General features: G+C 39.1%; 1 protein-coding gene across 1 annotated transcript in view; it reads right to left on the reverse strand.

Annotated features, from left to right (window-relative positions):
- slc30a6 (solute carrier family 30 member 6) overlaps positions 1 to 18,423 on the reverse strand; it is a 72,151-nt gene extending 53,728 nt beyond the window's left edge. The window contains 4 exon segments of the mRNA XM_020917007.2: positions 4,872 to 4,956; positions 14,762 to 14,848; positions 15,645 to 15,694; positions 18,201 to 18,423. Coding sequence (XP_020772666.2) covers positions 4,872 to 4,956; positions 14,762 to 14,848; positions 15,645 to 15,694; positions 18,201 to 18,393 — 415 coding nt within the window. The 5' untranslated portion in view covers positions 18,394 to 18,423.
- Between the last annotated feature and the right edge of the window lie 838 nt (positions 18,424 to 19,261).

The following is a 19,261-nucleotide window of genomic DNA, read 5'->3' on the forward strand; positions in this document are numbered from 1 at the left end:
ACAGGGCACCTACAGCTTTCAAAAAGGTTGGATTTTGTTGTGATTTTACCTATTTTCAGATCATAAACTAGGCTCAGAATCCTTCAGTTGTCTTAAAAACAGCTTTTGTATCATTAGCTCCAGCTCCACTCTAGCTCCTCTCACTCTGATTGGTCAAAGCGCGGGAGAAAAGAGCACTTCTGCGCATGCTTAACACACAGGGAGCCACCAGAAGTACCTTGCCGGGCTAGGCGCCACTGATCTCCATCCATTGACTTGAATAGGCGACCATGTTTAAACCCAGGAACTTGGTTGTAAGCATGCTGGTTGACGTTAATATGCAAACTGATGTTAGAATTGCAAATTATGTTTTAATAATACGCATCTGTTCAAAGTTCACATTTTAAACACGTCCAGAAGAAAAACAACTGAACTGACAAATTAATACAAGAATCAAATTTCAGAACATGGAGGATAAGTGGAAGAAAAGATGGTACTTCAAAAATGGCTTCCTCTACTAACTGCTAATTGCATATATCCATCCAAATAGCGATTTCGATTGGACTGTGATCCATTTTGCAGCCCTAATGTAACACTCCATTCTAGAGCGTGTGCAAGTTCAGATGACAGAGCTCCATGCGTCTGGACTAATGAGGAGAACACAAACGCTGAACGGAACACATCATCATAGTCTTTGCTCACAGCTCCTCATGCGATCCACACACACACACACAAACACAGACACACGCACGGAGTCCAGTGTCATAATATGGGCTCCTGACGCTGCCGGACATGTTTGGAAACTTTGGTTTAGAGGAGACAATAGCAGCTCCATACCTCCTCTGGTTTCATGTTTCATGGTGCGGGCCTGTGCTTCAGAATGCCACTCATACTTATGTTTATTGAACAACGACGCTTCCAGGGCTGAACTGGCCTAAAAACATGTCCTGCTCATCCAAAAATCCATGTAATTAGTGATATTAGTGACATATCAAATCCAATACCTCTATAGGCCCATATTGATACCGAATAATGTAACTGTAATGATTTTATACCCCACGGTATCTTTGTATTTGTGCAGGGGTAGTGCACAATAGGGGTGTGCAAAAATATCGACATACTGATATATCGTACTGTTTAAAACAAAATTTTTTTGGTATATTTAACTCAATTATTTTGTTACAGAGCTGCAGTTTTGTTGTTTGTTTAGTGGAAGGAAACTCGTTTATGCGACACATTTGACATTTTCACAGTTTTGATAATTAAATGTTTGTTTTGTTTGTTTCCTTTTAACTTTGCACAAGATGTGGTTTAACAGACTTTTAGTATCACAGCCATGATTTAGCCTTTATTTATGAAATATATCGTATCAAAACGAAAGTGCACTGTATTGAGATATGTATGGTATCGTGGCCTATGTATCAGGCTATACATCGTATTGGCAACTCCAGCCCAAGTGCACAATACATTTACCAAGACAAAAGTTATAGTTAAGGTTAAAAAAGTCACATAAAAAGGTCACATATTACACAAAATGGACTCTTGGGGGTTTTGAGTCCTGTTAGAATGTTGTTACTTCCTCAAAAACATACTTTGGAGTTGTGTTTTGTTTGGTTTACACATGTTTGAGTAACTCTTTATTATTAGTCTGTCTACAATGCAAAAAAGCTTGGCTAAAATTAAAGATATAAACACTTAAATCTATCAGAAAATGACTTAGAAGTAGTGAAATTATCTGCCCATCCAGAAACATAATTTAACAAATCTAAACAAGTTCACTTAAAATAAACAACCTCTAGACTAGAACGAAGCATCTCAGAACTAGTAAGTAGATAATAAATCTGAAAACAAGATGAATAACCTGATATAAGTTTTAAAATCTTGGCCAGATCAGAGAAATTTGCAGTGTTCCACCTTGTGATGTCATGTAGTGGTAGTTTTCAAGGTGCCTTTTACCTTTTGTTCAGTAGCGATGAACAATTCCAGGGCTGAAATGATCCAAATGATTCTAGAAAAGATGTATCTAGTTTAAGAACATAACAGAGCATTTTCTGTATCACCACATGACATCACAAGGTGGAATAGAGTGTTTTCAATTTGAGAGAAGAACTTCACACAACTCCAGGTCTGTTTGTGATGAAGAAACAACATTAGAACATAGATCAGCAAGGAGTATAATATGGGTTTTTAAGATAAGTTTGTGAGCCTTGTTACGGACTTTTAAAGCTAAATATTAGTTATCGGCCACAACAGAAGGCTAAATATCGGATATCGGTATCAGCTCAAAAAAAAAAAAAAAAAAAAAATCCGTAGTCAGCCCATCCCCACTTATAACCTAAATAAAATGATTAGTCAACAAATTTGGATCAGCTAAGACGATATCAACCGATAAATCAAGTAAACACCTAAAGCCAACAGCCCGAGGTGGATTGAGAGCGATATCACTCCTCACTTAAGACAGTCCTCTCAATCTGTGCGTGTGTGACATTGTCCTTATGCGCTGCTGTGTGTGTGTGTGTGCCGGTATGAGACAGGCTCAGTATTGACGGAGGTGTAGGCTTCCCCTGGCCGTTCGATGGCTGTCCGGTGCTTCCTGTCTGCGCGATACCCGATGCCCGCGCAGGAGGGTGGGGCGGGGAGCTGTGTGGGCGTGGGTGGCGCGGGTGGGGTGGGCGCGTGTTGCCCTCTTCCTGAGTGATGGGTCCCAGAGAGGATTTCATGTTGGTGGCAGACACAAGCCGCAGTGACCATAAACAATCTGAGCTGCACGTGTCCGGGCAAACCTCAGCACTTCATCTGGGACGTACACACAGCAGCTCTCAGACTCCTCCTGCTTCTGCACTCGGCTCTGTGGAAACTACTCATACTTACGCCTTTTATGTACTGTTATTTACGGACTAATGAGCGCACCTTAATATAAGCCGCATCAACTAAATTTTAAAAGAAAAAAAGAAAATACATATATTGGCCGCAGCTGAATATAAGATGCAGGTGTCCACGTCTTGGAGAACGTTTTCAAGTTTGGACCATCTGCTTTTATTACCTCTGAAAGCTTTTCTTGTCTTTTTGCATTGAGTCAGTTCATCACGCTACCCTAACCAATAGGGTTGTGCAAAAATATTGAAATATCAATATATCGTATTGTTTAATGTGATGATAGAGTATTGATATCGTGTGCTGCTGTATTGATATATCGCCAAGAGTGTCTTTTGGTGTATTTTACTATATTATTTTGTTACAGAGCTACAAAATAATTTAGTAAAATACAGTGTTAGAAATACAGATTTCCTTTTTGCGACACATTTGACATTTTCACAGTTTTTATGATTAAAATGGGCATATTTTATATTCACTTTACACAAAAAGTGGTTTAACAAAGAGTTTGAGTATCACAGCCATGATTTAGCCTCACATATAGCAGCTCTATTTTCTTCCTCGGCAGCCAGATCATTTGCCTTTAATTAAAAGCTGCAAATAACTGTTCAAAACACAATCAAACTAGCATCTTATTCGACGCATAACCCCCCATGTCTCTCCCTGTCCTGTCTGTATCATATCAGTGTCTTGTAGAATTTCAGCAGATTTCAGGCTCTCCCAGGGGCAAGGCTAATTGTCTCAATCAGGTATAAGTGGATGTCCGGCTACTGAAGTTTGAGACGTTTCTTCTTGTCATTTACGCACTCATCTGCATTTAACGCATATGGGTCATTAAGACGTATCCCACTCACTAATGTTCATTTAGCATCATAACTTATTTTTTCACACGGCGATAAACAGTTTTAGTGCTGACGACATCACTAGCTAGTGTTGCAACTTCATATAAATCGCATCCGCTATGTTGCCAAACCATAGATAGTACATATGAATGTGCTAAACAAATAATTTGTATATTAGTTGCATCGTTGTATAAGTTACAGGATTGAAAGTGTGAAAAACAAGTAGCAGTTTATAGTCGCAAATTACAGTATTTATTTATTTATTTATTGTTTGTTTGAATAGGGACGGGCACACAAACCTAGAGTAACACTTGTGTAATCAGATGCAGGTATCACAGTGTTGATAGCCAAGGTTCAATCGCAACACCAGTCCCCAGATGGGCTTTCAAAGTGTTCATTAAAAAGCAGTGGGATCGTTGGATGAAAAAGCAATAAATACAGTGAACAGAATCAAATATCAAAATATCACAAATATACAAATTCACACAAGCACATTTCACTCTTTTTCATCCCAATCTCCCTCCTGCCTCCCGTTCTCTCTCTCTCTTTCACACACTCAGTTTACACATGATCGCAGGAGCCGCCAGTACTTCTGTTTTTTAAAGGTGTACAGTTCGCTGAGAGTCTTTATGTGAGCAGGTAGAGAGTTCCAAAGTTTAGCTCGTGTGGACAGTCTGTTTACAAGTTGTTTGAAGGAAGATATATATCGTTACAGAGACACACTGCGATAAACGGTAATACTGAAAATACTTAATGCCAAAATATCTACAGGACGAATCTCCAACTATTTCAGAATGAGCTGATATGTTCAACAAAATTCATGTTATGAAACAAATAACATTTTCCTTGAGACACTCCTCAGATAAAGGTGAACTGTTCTGACAAAAGTGGAACTCTTACAATCAAAACACATCCTAACATATGCAATTTATTTAAATTTTTCACTGTCACACTGTCAATGTCACACACTTGATGGCCTCCTAATTCATTTTTTTTCTTTTTTGGTGAGTCTGACTTTTATTGTAATCTAAATGACTAAACTAAAAAAAAAAATTCTAATAAAAATAAGTTGGAAAAAAAAACAAACAAACATGTAAAGCCACTTAAGCCACTTACATGAAGCAGGATGTGTGTGTATATGTGTGTGTGTGTGTTTGTGTATGTTTGTGTACTCACCCATGCTGTTGGTGGAGCTGCACCACATCAGCAGACAGCCTGTACACAGCAGGTTGAGTGCTCCGAACACCAGGATCCTCCACGACTGAAAAACACAACACAAAACATGACGCTAGGGGAAAAAAAGATCGGATTTCAGAATATTTGTTTTTATAATAACAACAATAATAGGATTCTGTTCAAAGTTCACCTTTTTTAACACATCCGGAAGTAATGACAAAAGACTGAAATGAACTGACAAACAATACAGCTCAAGAATCACATTTCAGAACATGTTTGTAGCATAAAATGTATAAAGAAGTGGACTAAGGGCTCCAGTCAAATGAAGCTCACTGAGGCTTGTTGTTATAACTGTGAATTTGGAGCCAGTTCTGTAATAGGTATAGGAATTCATTTACAGACAAAATAGCCAAATAGAAACACACCAGGATCATGTAGAGTGGGTTAATATAAACATCTTACAACCAAGAGACAGATTGATTATGACAATTTATATGCAGTTGATGGTTTGTACAGATCTAAATTACAGGGTTAGCAGTTTTTATGCAGAATAAGTCAACTGCAGCTGTTGTGGTTTTCTAATTGTGTCAATATGATGCACAGATTCCATAGGGTTTGGGGACAGAAGTGTTCAGGACCATGGACAGCACCCCATCTGGTTCAGGCTGAATGCAGAGTCGTATCTACGCTTTTGTGTAGTATTGTGGAGTAGGAGAGAGCAGTGGAGACAGAACAGGGCACAGACAGGGAAAAGACTGGGGCGTGATGTGTTTTGTGTCTCAGAATGCCTCAGTCCAGTCTGATTCAGTTCTGCTCTGGGGAAGGGTACACAATTGACCCTTGTGATATTCTAGTATAAGAATTATAAGTATAAACACACACAAAGTGTCAAATTCTTTTTCAAAATGCTAAAAAGATGCAATAAATTAATTAAATTGAACATTACTGTTATTGCACTGTTGAAGGTGCACTGTGTACATTTTCTGGTGGAGGGTCCATCAAATGCTTTTCTCCATGGGGATTGTTCTTGCTTTGCCTGTAATGTTTCACAGTATAACGTTTCTATTTTCATGGAGACCAAACCAGACCAAGTTACAGGTCAGATCTGTGGAAAGGTGACCCCGCTCCCAGTCAGAGTACCCGTTTTTTTATGTATTTTTGAGCTATAAAACCACCTGTAATTGAATAAATGTAAGGTAGATCTCATACTTTCATACTGTGGAACATTCCAGGCAGAACAATGACATATCCATAGAAACAAGCAGGTGACGGATCCCCAACCAAAAAGTTCTACATGTGCACCTTTAAAGGAGACAAATAATGTCAAACACCACAATAAAACATTTGAGAATTTGATGCAGACAGCACACGGCACACATTTGTTATCAAGAGCTGCAAATATCATATATCTGTACTGGCACTATACACATTTTGCTCACATACATAGGAAAAAGCAGTGTGACAGTCATTTTGACTTGTTTTTTATTACTTTTTAGTAGGGGTTGGACATTAACATGTTAATTATGATTGATTAATTAATTACAAAGAAAATAATTTATGACAACATGGAATGTTTGTCAGTGCACCATGTGGTACACCAGTTATACTGACGCACACAGGTCCAACTACAACACGAGATCACTACAACAATAATGGAGCATGAAAGTGCTCTGGGTCTACTGGATGGTCAATTTTTACTCAAAAATGGAAGTATTGACAAAGGCATTGGTTAACAAATATTGTTATGTGATTAATTGAAATTAATTAATTACAAAGCCTGTAACTAACTGTTAGATTTGTTTTAATCAAGTCCCACCCCTACGTTTTAGATAAATTCAATCAATTACATCAATTACAGATGTCAATAAAATGTTTAAAATAAAAAATAATGATTCACAAAAGTCATACGCTATAACTATTTAGCAGATTAGACAAGACGTTTAAAATACAGCTCCTGGACTAAATTATTTTACATGGAAAAGTGCTGGAAGAATTCTAATTGAACAGGTCATATCTTATCAGATCTTAAGAGTGTGCGTGAGTGTGTGTGTGTGTGCGTGTGTGTGTGTGTGTGCTGAGTAGATGAAGGATGTGTGTTTGTGTGTATGACCTGTCACTGTCACTTGTGCTCGAGCTCATATCCTGCTGCTGTGAAATCCACAATTACTGTGGTGTGTCGTGTTATGACAGCGCCGGTCGGCCAAGTACCCTCTGCCGAGCGTGCACGAGAGACAGGGGCGCGCACGTGAGGCTGCATGTGAGTGCACGAGGGATTATTACATTGTGGGGACGAGGGTCGAGTGATTAATCGAGATTCAGTCTTCTGTAATGGTCAATAATCGGCCTTTTTTGGGCCTTTTTAATCCTATATCGGTTGGGTGATATATTGTACAACTATTAGGGCTTTTTATCGACTATAGGCCTTAAGTCTCCAGCACAGGTCAATATTTTATTTTGGACACTGTGCTGCCTAAAAAATACACACAAAGCTTTATTTTAACACTTTAATACAAAGATTTAACTATACAAAGGAAGACTACACAGCTTTGAGTAAATTTAAATAACATAATTTGAGGTAAATCTGCCCTATATATTGGCTTAAAAACATCGACAGAGTTTATTTACCATCAGTGTATCTGGATTGTATCGGCATCAGCCTTGAAAAACCCTGTATTGATCGATCTCTAATGAGGACAAAGATCAGATCCCCATGAGGTAAATCCATTATTAAATCAACAACATAAATTCTGAGATGGATTAAAATAGGTTAAGGTTCGGAGAGTAGTGACTGTAGTTAAGGTTAGAATCAGTCTCCAGGAAATGAACTGAAGAAGCATGGAAAACCAATATGTATGTGTTGGACGGAGGAGCGTGCACGTGAATGGCTGTGTGTGCAAACAGACTCCAGCTCAGAGCCACGGTCAGGAGCAAAGAGCTGGGGCAGGACAGTCCTCTGCTGCCCCCTACAGGACGACGGATCAGGCTGACAAATGTGCTGGGGCAGGACAGAGCGAGAAGAAGTAGGAGAGGGAAGGAGTTTGGAAATAAAACACTGGATGAAGCTCACAACACGAGATAGAGCTGGAGATGTAGTAAAGAATTTCTTGGTCAAGTAAAGATATGCCCTGCGTGGCTACATGTGCATAGATTTAAGATCCTCTTCACCTTATTCCAGAAGTTCATCATCATCATTGGGGTTGTATTATTTTGTATGAGGCTGTTGATTGTTTAATACAGACAATAAAGCCGTTTTAAAGCCTCCAGAGAATCAGTGCACATTTCACATGAACATTTTACACAAATTAATCGACTTTATGTCATATTTTATCAGCAAAACTTTTCCCAAATTCGCCTTTGAAATGAATGGGATCCCCGTTTAACCGGAAGTGCCGCCACAAGAAAGAACTGTTTAGGAGAAATTGACTTTTGTGAGCTTTACGTCATGTGTGAATGTTGTTTCCTCATCAAAAACATAACCAGATTTGTGTTTTGTTTCACTCTCACATGTTTGAGAGTCTGTCTACATCTCCAAAGCTCAAAATGCTCTGTTCCACCTTGTGATGTCATGAAGCGGTGGGTTAAAAGTGACCAGCTCCTTTTATCTTTAGTTCAGTATTCGCAATTCCAGGGCTGAAATTATCCAAATGTGAAAGTATGTGTAAGGTAAGTCAGGTATGGATAAAAACACAGCAGAGCATTTTCTGTATTACTGCATGACATCACAAGGTGGAACAGAGTATTTTCTGTTTGAGAGAAGAACTAAATATGCAGGGTTTATGTGTTAATCATGTGTGAAAGAAACAAAACACAACTCCAGGTCTGTTTGTGATGAGGAAACAACATTAGAACATAGCTTTAATCAAAATGATGATCTTTACTTCAACTTAAAGGTGCACTGCGTAACTTTCTTTAGTGAAGGTATGCCACACGCTAGTCTCCATGTAGATGTACTTAAATGTTCAGCGTGGAATGTCTCACAGAACGGCATTAAACTTATCAATCTCCATGGAGACAAGCAGACCAAGGTACAGATCAGTTCGGTGAAGAGGCGGGCACGCTCACACAAGAATGTGTGATCAGGAACACCTTTAATGATACATAGGCTCACTGGACTTTTAATGCCATACTGTGGAACATACCAAGCAAAGTATTAATATCTCCCTAAAGACAAAAAAGGTGGCGTTAAGATACATTTGTGGGTATCGATGTGGATTTTAATCAAGAAATATTGGTATCGAGAAATATCAGTAGCAGGCACAGCAGCAGGACAAATATCGGATATCGGTTTTGGCTCACCTGCTCATCCCTAGCATCTTTTTTGTTTCTTTTTGCTGCGTTTCATTAGAACCCGTGTACCGATTATTCACATTTTGCACATCTTCAAAACACGACATGAATATTTGAGCAGGCAGGAGCAGAAGTGGCTTTAGAACACCTCTGCACACGAGCCACTGTTACTCTGACAAATCAAAACATCCCTCCACAGCAACACTGCTCCCCGGCTCCGCTCCTCTCTGCATGCACACATACACACACACAAAAAAACAAACATACTGAAACAAATTCATACCACAGAAGCAAGCACCAGCTGTAAGTAATGGGAGACACTTTTGTAGTTGGTTTGCATCAACATGAATAGAAAAATAACAAAAAGTTCCCGTTAACTTTATTTCATCTTTATGGATTCTAGGATCAATAAGTAACATATTTAATGCAATAATAATATTTTTTCCTAAACAATAACTGCTTGGGCCATCATAGTCACAGATAACACAAAGTTGTGGCTGTGGTGTCCGTCTCTGTGTTGTGTGTCCATCTCTGTGTCCGTGGTCCGGTGTTGGGTGTCTGTCTGTGTTGTGTTTCCTTCTCTGTGTCTGTGGTTTGGTGCGATGTGCCTGTCTCTATGGTGTGTCCGTCTCTGTGTCTGTGGTCTGGTGCAGTGTGTCCGTCTCTGTGCAGTGTGTGGTCCGTCTCTGTGCAGTGTGTGTCCGTCTCTGTGCCGTGTGTGTCCGTCTCTGTGCGTGTGTGTCCGTCTCTGTGCCGTGTGTGTCCGTCTCTGTGCCGTGTGTGTCCGTCTCTGTGCCGTGTGTGTCCGTCTCTGTGCCGTGTGTGTCCGTCTCTGTGTCTGTCTCTGTGTTGCGCGTCCCTCTCTGTGTTGTGCATCTGTCTCTGTGCCCATGGTTTGGCATGTTGTGTGTCTGCCTCTGTGTTGTGTGTCCGTCTCTGTGTCTGTAGTCTGGAGCGGTGTGTCTGTTTCTGTGCCTGTGGTTTGGCGTGTTGTGTGTCTGCCCTGTGTTGTGTGTCCGTCTCTGTGTCTGTAGTCTGGTGCGGTGTGTCTGTGTGCGTTCTGCTCTGCTCTTCCATGAGAATGAGGTTATCCAGGCTGTGTCTCCAGGGCGCCCATGTCTCCCTCCCAAAATAAAGCCTTACATAATGGAGCACGGCCGCTGACACTGGGGCACACTTTAGGACTTCTGCTCAGAACAAAAGCACACACTGTTTAAGACCAAACTGTGTGGAAAACAACAAAAACAACGGGAAGGCTAGGGTTATGGTTAGACATAAAGAGTACATTACATCTGAGCAAGAGTAGAATTTAAATCTGAATTATTTTAATCATCATGTAGGTCATATTATGTGCCAAAAGAATGAGGTCAGCTGACTGCCTGAATAATAACAAATCCATTTTGGTCTTTAAATGTTTGTATCTCCACTCTACATGATCCCGGTGTTTTTATTTCCCTATTTTGTCCATAAATCAATCTATTCCTAATATGGAACTCTACTCCTAGGCCTGTAACGATAACAGATTTTGCTGGACGATTAATTGACCAAGAATTTATTGAGATAAATGATAATATTGACATTTTGAGACCAATTTCAACTAATATAATGACTATGGAATAAAAATGCAAATACATCCTCTCAATGATCAATAAACCTTACTTTCTAAAGAACATTTAACACAGGAAGAGTAAGACAACCAAAAACAACAGGCCTAAATAAAACAGACTTAACATAGGACTAGCCTAATGTGTCTGGCTGACAGCGAGGACTTGTTAACAAAAATGTACTTGAATAAACCACTCCTGAACCAAATATAACCAAAGCAATAAATAAAATGGATTATTAAGTGTCTGTAACAAAATTGCCCTTAAAAGTGATTTTAGTCACTGACTTAGATTGGTATATTGTCTCTGTGGCAGCTGGTGTGGCCTCGGCATTTTGGTCTTAAAGTGTTCGCAACACAGGATGCTATTTCGCTATGAGGGAGCCACTGTCCTGTCTGGTGTCATGTTGGTTTCTTGTGGTGTTTCGGGATTTCGGGTTCTCCCGGGCGCTAGGCTAGTTCTGTCGCTCGGGTTTGGGTTTATGTTGGCTGTTGGGGTTTGAGACATTTTTTCTCGTTGTTTGTGCGCTCTCTGCATTTGACGCATGTGGCTGTTGAGACGTGTCCCATTCACTCGTGTTGATTCGGCATCGGGACTTGTTTTGGCACACGGCGATGAAGTGTTTTGTCACTCTGACAGCAGCTCTAGCTTGTGTTGCTAGCGCACCGCGCAGAAAGCGCACATCCGCTGTGTTGATAAACACAGCGCACGTTGGTCCAAGCGTCATTACCATGGATCTATTAGGTCATTACGCTTGTTAAACGAGAGGAGTCAGAGAGTGATAGAAGCCTTCTAACATTCAGTCTCTTTGAGAGCAAGGAAAACAAACAAGCATGCATATAGAATTTATCGTGGCTGGAAAAGTTATCGAGCTCGTTAAAAATTATCGTACGATTAATTGATTTATTGATTATCGATACAGGCCTATCTACTCCAAATTCTTTTCTGTAACTGCTAGCCTCTGCGAGCTTCATTTGACTGGAGACGAACATTATGTGTGACATCACACTGCCTTAGTCCACTTCTTTATACAGTCTGTGTTTGTACCTGACATCTACAACAGGAAAATCCTTGATTGATTAATTGCTAAAAACAGAGATTAATTAATTCATCTTTTCCATATTGTTTATTAACAAGCTACGCTCTAGTCTACACAGTCACAGAAATAATAAAGATGTTAATAATAATAGTCGAGAAACTACCTTCAGTTTCCATTTTACCATATAACGTTAATTTGATCCAAACAATGGACAAAAAAAAAAGCAAAGACATACATTTCGTCAGTGTCAAAGCCCAAAGTTCTGCCACTCAGGGTCTGTTTACACAAGAATGCTTGCAAGTAAAAATGACAAAATATTTTATCTGAAGTGCCTTTCATTTAGACGGTGACGGCTTTTTGGGGCTTAAAAACAAAAAACTGAAACCACCCTCCAGAGTGGAAAAGCTGAATACGCTCCGCCGTAGCTTTTCCGTCTACACTACCCAAGACGCAAAACTCTGTCAGATCTGCTCACGTAGCGTACACGTTTACATCACATACATACAGTACACAGAAACAAACATGTCGGATCATTTCCATGCGCCGAATTCCACACACTTTTGCGTCACCGTATGTACACAGATTTCCTCTTAAGATTGCTCGTCTAAACGCGGAATAAAAAGTGAAGACGCGAAGTCACTTTTGCGTCTTCTGTTCAGACCATCATCATATAAACGTAGCCTCAGTCAGAAAGTTCAGAGGAGGAATCCAGCTTTTTCACTTCTGTTACCGATTCCGATACTATAGCTTCCGATACAGCAGTGCAGAGACTGAAAACAGGATTTACTTCCAAAAAACAAAAATAAAACTGATATGGACTGATATTTGGAAGCTGATATCTGATCTAGCTAAATTGTCAGTATCGGTTTGGGGCATCCCTCGAGATTCAGGAGTATTTTTCGAATAAAATTATGTCAGTGCATAACCTCTATCGCATCTATTCCCCCTTCCTCCTCCTGTTCATCCTCCTGTTCCTCCTCACAACCCTTCCTCCCTCTCTTCCTTCCACCCCTCCCTCCTCGTCCTCTTTCTCCCTCCTCTTCCTCCTCCACCACTTCCTTGTACTCCTTCTCCTCCTTCACTTCCTCATTCTCCTCCTCCTTCACTTCCTCATCCTCTTCTTCATTCTCCTCCAACTGCTCCACTTCCTCCTCCTCCTCTTCCTTCTCCTCCTCTTTCGCATCCTCCACTTCCTCCTCCTCCTTCTCTTTTTCATCCTCCTCCTATGACCCCACTTCCTCCTCCTTCACTTTCTCCTCCTTTCTCTTTCCCTTTCTCCTCGTCCTCCTCCTCTTCAGTCATCAGATATTGTGACAGTACAGAAGCTCATTGAAAACACACCACAGCGAGTTCTAAACACTTTGTTGCCCTGGCGCTGTGTTCTTATCGAGTGCGTCTTGTGAGATGATTCCTGAGCGGTCAGCACAGCTCCAGGATCAAATAAACATTCTCTAAATCAGACAAGGCAAAACATTCAGGTTTGATTTCATTACACAAAGCAGAAAAAGCACTGCTCAAATTTCTCTGATATTTAATCCACAATTGTGTTGGCTAATTGTAATGTAACCCAGGACCCTGTATGTTCTGTTCCATTGAAGAACAGTCACAAACGCACAGATAATGAAGGTCACATGTCTGCACTAAATCATAATATCAGCATTTTTGTTACTAAAATGTCTACATGGTGTTCTAATAGCATTGTCTACTGTTCCTTGTGCTTTTTGTGCGATTCAAACTGGAGCTTTGTGTTGAAAAACAGTCAAAACAGAGTCTGTGCGGCCTCCAGGGGTCAATACAATTTCAAGTACTATGCAACATCGCACATAACTGTACTGATTACAGCAAATTGTTTATTATCACACATATCTAGCTGCAGGGGTGGAGTTTTAAGTGTGATTAGTTGTCAGGATCAGTGTAGTTAACTCCTCCTTTCAGACAGATACAGACAGTGTCCCACCAGTAACATGACCACAAGTGAACAAAACCCCTTGGATGAGCATGTCTTCACTCTAAAACTTTTGTCCAGCTGGCAAAAGTGAACTTTCTTTTGCAATAAATATCTGTAAAACCCTGCCCCTCCTTCACTCCCCCTTTAAATCCTCCAGGTACTGCCCCAGTTTAGCAGCTCTATTTGCACTTTAATCAAAGGTGCAGTAAGTAACTTTTCCAGTGGAAGTTCTACCACCCACTTTTCTCTATGTAGAGGTAATCGCTTTGCCTGGAATGTTCCACAGTATGGCACTACACTACTCTATCACCATGGAGATATGCAGGCAATGACAGCAAGCCAAGTTACAGGTTAGGTCTGTGGCTACTGTGAACCTTGCTAGTAAGAATGCATATTATCAAAGTGTGTGCAAAAATATTGAAATATCGATATATGGTGTCTTTACTGTTTAATGTGATGATACAGTATCGATATTGTGTGCTGCTGTATTGATATATCGCCAAGAGTATTTTTTTTGTATATTCTACTAAATTATTTTGTTACAGTGCTACAGTTTTGTTGCTTGTTTATAAAAAGAAAACTTATTTATGCAACACATTTGACATTTTCACAGTTTTGATGATTAAAATGGTCATGTTTCATATTAACTTTGCACAGAACATGGTTTAACAAACACTTAGTATCAGAGCCATGATTTAGCCTTTATTTTTTATTGAACCATAATGAATCATTTTGAAATATATCGTATCAAATTGAAAGTGCACTGTATCAAGATATATATCGTATCATGGTTTATGTAATGAGGTATTATGTCGGCAACTTCTTAATGATACACAGCGCTAAGAAACTAAACACTAAAACTAAACAAAAAACAATATATTTAATAAATGCAAGATCAGTTTTATCCAATACTGAAGTTTGCTCTGAATAATAAAGAGCTGTTATGAAACAGATTTTACTCTTATTGTAAAAGCAGATGAAAGAAGAAGTGTGTTTTTGATTAGCCACTCACCCGTCTGTCTGAGGCCACGAGGCTGAACTCCTGTGTCAGCTTCCCAAATATGGACCTGTGGGTTTTCCTGAACGGATGAATGGTGCCCTGTGAGGACAATCAAAAGTAAAAACTCATTATGTTCGTACAATTACACATTTTTCAACTTTCTGTACGTCAGACATAAAACATCATTGCACACAGAAAACACTCATGAGCGCACTATGTTTCTTCAATTTGTTGGCTTACACCCCCATCTAGTGGTGGCTCAAAACATTTGCACCACCATGAGCTCGAGTCTGTTTTAGATTTGATCTGTTAATTGAATCCATTCTTTTAGACTGTGAAGAGTTTGCAGAACTACGGTATTTCTCAAAGATTTCATGTAAGACCAAACAATCAAGAATCAAGGGTCATTAGTGAAATTGTTACATAAAATAGCACAAACAACTACAAAAGTGAATTTTATTAAACCAGATTTTAAAAGGTTGGTTATTTTGTAGGGCTGGTATGCTTATATTAGTACCAGGCAATGACTTTTTCAATTAGTCAACTAGTCAAATTATTATTTCAAATCGATGAAATATGGTAACAAATATTTCAAATTAAGTTCATTATTGCAGGAAATCAGAAATGTATTTTTGATTGAATAAAATACAGTTTTTTTTTTTTATTTAATAAGGTAATAAAAAGTTAAGGAAAAGGATTATACAGGCTTTAGAATCTGTACAATACAAATAATAATAACGATTAGGTTAGATGATTGCCAACAAGTCACAATAATCTTGAGGCTCTCACTCTGAAATGTTTTGGAACTAATTAGTAAATGAATAAAGTGACGTATCTTAACCCACTGGAGACTTTAGTTCTTTTAGTTTTTACAGTGATAGACAGGTTTACGCACCAGAACGTATGTGTCGTGCTCGTGCTTCTTCCTGTGCACATTTGGGACATCTGTGAAAAAAACACAAACATTGAATTACAGCAATGACCTTTGATGGAGTGATGCACTATAAAGCCCTCTCCATCTAGATCATCTACAACATAGTCAGTATACGCAGACTTATGGACCTAGTTACTTCAGCACAGGCTCAGGTTACAGCACAGACCTGCTCAGACCAGCCCTGTGACATTTTTCAGTTTCAAATGGAAAACAACAACACTTTTCTACTGACAAAGTCTTAATGAGGAGTATCTATGCTTGTGTCCAATGACTGAAAAATAGAAAGTTCCTCTCTTCATTCTTTATTGTTTATTCTGGATCCTCATTAGTTATTACTGCAGCAACAACTGTTTCTTCTGGGCTCTTGAGTACACAGAATTGTTTTCAGGTAATGGAGGGTCCGCCATCAGTTTATCTCCATGTAGCTGTTATCTCTTTGCATAGGACATAAGGCTTAATGGACATTGCTAGAGCGCAAACCAGTGCATTCTAAATAGGAAGTGAGCATGGGCACATTTCCAGCTCCACTGACTCTGGCTCCAATTCACTTTGTATTGGAAAAAGGTGTTGCCCCTCTCTCTGTAACCGCTGCTGTCAAGCTCATTGTTTGAGTCTTAAAATGTCAATATAAACCTGTTCTACACGATCAACAGAATTATTCCTAACTCGGCTCCAAATTTGCTCCTTTAAATGCATGCCTCGTGAGCTTCATTTGACTGGAGCTGAATGCTGTGAGTGACTTCAGACTGTCTTAGTCCACTTCTTTGTACAGTCTATGGCATAGAATGATATACACTATGACATTTAACTTAAATATTAACATAGAGATGCCACTAGGCCAAGTGACAAGACAGGCAACCCTGACACCCAAAATAAGAATGCATGTTTTGCAGAATATTTTTGAGCAATAAACACATGAATTAATTGTCTCTTTTTTAAAGCAATATATTTTAAAGCCATACTATGGAACAGGCCTGCTAGATAAGGCAAAAACAACTCCATGGAAACAAACAGGTGGTCCACCATTTACCAGAAAAGTTACTTCGTTCTTTGAGCTTGAATTACAACAGCTGTTTATGCTAATGTCTCTTTAACAATTCTAGCTACATCATAACATCTAAAATACAGGCATTCTTACATTCCTTCTGTACATATAAATGTGTATGTTTATGAAAAATATTTTAACCGGTATAACAAGTAGGGATGTGCAATAATATAAAAATATCAATATGTTATCTTTTACTGTGATGATAAAGTATTGATATCATGAGCTGCTGTATCAATATATTGCCAAGAGTATTTTTACTAAATGTTTTTTTGTTGCAGAGCTAGTTTTGTTGCTTTTTTAGTTTATCCACCACATTGACATTTTCACTGTTTTGAGGATTAAAATGGGTGTGTTTCCGATTCACTTTGCACAATAAGTGGTTTAACAAAGACTTTTAGTATCACAGCCATGATTTAGCCTTTATTTTTATTGAACCGTATTGAAATCAATTTCAGATATATCATATCAAATCAAATGTGCACTGTATTGAGATATGTATCGTATCATGGCTTATGTATAGAGGTATGTATCGTATCAGCAACTTCTTAATGATACCTAGCCCTGAGAATGAGTGTAAGTGCGCTCAGAAAAACAGCTGATGAATAGCTTGTAATTCAGTGATTTGGTAAGACATGGAGGGGTAGATGTAGTTAGCTTTTATTTTTCTTAAACTAAACTAAAAAGCAAGGGTCTATTTTCCATGTAAAGCAGCTGTATTTAACCCACAAAACACACTATTCTCCATGATTTGGATACTGTAAGGATAGCGAGCATAGGGGGTTCAGATTTTCAAAATTCTAAACTGGGACACATCCAGGTTGGGATGGTTGGTATAAATAAAATTGTGAAAAGAGAGTGTAACATTTTTCATTCTCATGTCAGTCATAAACTGAGGGACTTCTGTCACTGCATTTTTTGTTTTTTGTTTATGTTTTATGGTGACTCACAAACATGGTTTTCTGTTTTTGGCCAATCAAATGATAATTTATGCTCCTCTTTACTGTTGGCAGGGATCAGATTAGTCAAACATTGGAATATCCTGTTTTAGTCCTGTTCAGACCTGATGTAGTCCTGGTTTAATCTTAGTTTAGCCCTGGTTTAGATCACATTGGTCAAAAATAGGGACATCTGGGACGTTTCTTGTGTAAAACTGGGACAAATCACTGGTTTTGGATAAATCTGCTTGGACAGGGGACACAGGGATCAAAACTGGGAAATAGGAATGTTTGGTCACACTAAGATATCAACAAACTTACTCACTCCTCCTTTACATAATCTAGTGAGGATAGTTTAAAAACTCAACATTCTATTTATAAATTGGACACGGGGACAACTCAGTATATGTCTCTGCAATGTTACAAACAAAATCAACTGTCATGCCCCAGACGGAAAGCACCTTTACACCTCTGAATGAGTGTGTTAGCCCGGTGTTAGCTGTTAGCACGGTTAGCTCGGTTAGCATAACAAACCTGGCTCCGGGATGTTGATGACGTCCACCGCCACCATGTCAGGCTTGTCCATCGGGCCCACCTTCCTCTCCGTGACCCCCGAGGGCACCACGTCCGGCTTGGGTCCGAACTTACGCGGGTAATAGTCCCCGACATTGTGGTAAGCTAAAGCCGCGGACGTGGACATCATTCCCCCGTGAGCGTCCATCGCCATTTGCACTTCCTCTACCCACAAGGCCAGCTGGCAGCCCGGCCCCGAGTGCGCATGCGTGTGAGCGCTGTGTCCACGTAACCGTTTTGGAGGTAGTTATAATTATTCAACTGGTTAAAAAAAAAAAAAAAAAAAACTTTAACTTTAACTTTTTAACCCTTTTTATTATTATTTTTTTTTATTGCAGACATATAACAACACGACAAAACAACCAATGTATATACAGTATAAGGTGCAAATTAGATTGTTGTTGCATCAATGCAAAGTCCAGTTCACAGTTATGGCAGGGGTGAGGTATGGAAAATATACATATACATTCATACACAGAAACACACAGAAACACACATAAACACACATAAACATACTGCAATGGGGTGGTTTGCAAATGAACATACAGGGGAGCAAAAGGAATGAAACCAAAACTAAACAACAGAATAACAAAACAAAACAGAATGTCATAAATTAAATAAAGCTATACAATATTTTTTATGATATTGTAAGTTTTAATTGCTTTTTTGTTTTGGACCTCTTTTATTGTCTGAAAGTATTGTTGGATTTCGTTATTATATTGATGAATATTTGGTTTATTTTGGTTTTGTGTATGTGATATTTTGCCAGCATAATTAGAGTCTGAATGAAGAGTTCAAGATCTTTGGGGATGGAGGGGCTGGTGAAGTAAAACAGGGCGTCACTTTCCTGGAGGCTGATCGAGTGTTTGGTTTTGGATTGGATGAGTTGTTGTATGTGGGTCCAGATGTTCTTACTGTATGTGCAGTGGTAAAACAGGTGAGTGATTGTTTCTATTTCAGTGTGACAGAAGTCACATTTGAAATTAATCTTTAATCTGAATCTTTCTAACGTTTTTTTGGCT

This window comes from Boleophthalmus pectinirostris, unplaced genomic scaffold (assembly GCF_026225935.1).
Source record: "Boleophthalmus pectinirostris isolate CB_2022bp ecotype Guang Dong unplaced genomic scaffold, ASM2622593v1 HiC_scaffold_5, whole genome shotgun sequence".
In the NCBI taxonomy this organism is placed as follows: Eukaryota; Metazoa; Chordata; class Actinopteri; order Gobiiformes; family Gobiidae; genus Boleophthalmus; species Boleophthalmus pectinirostris.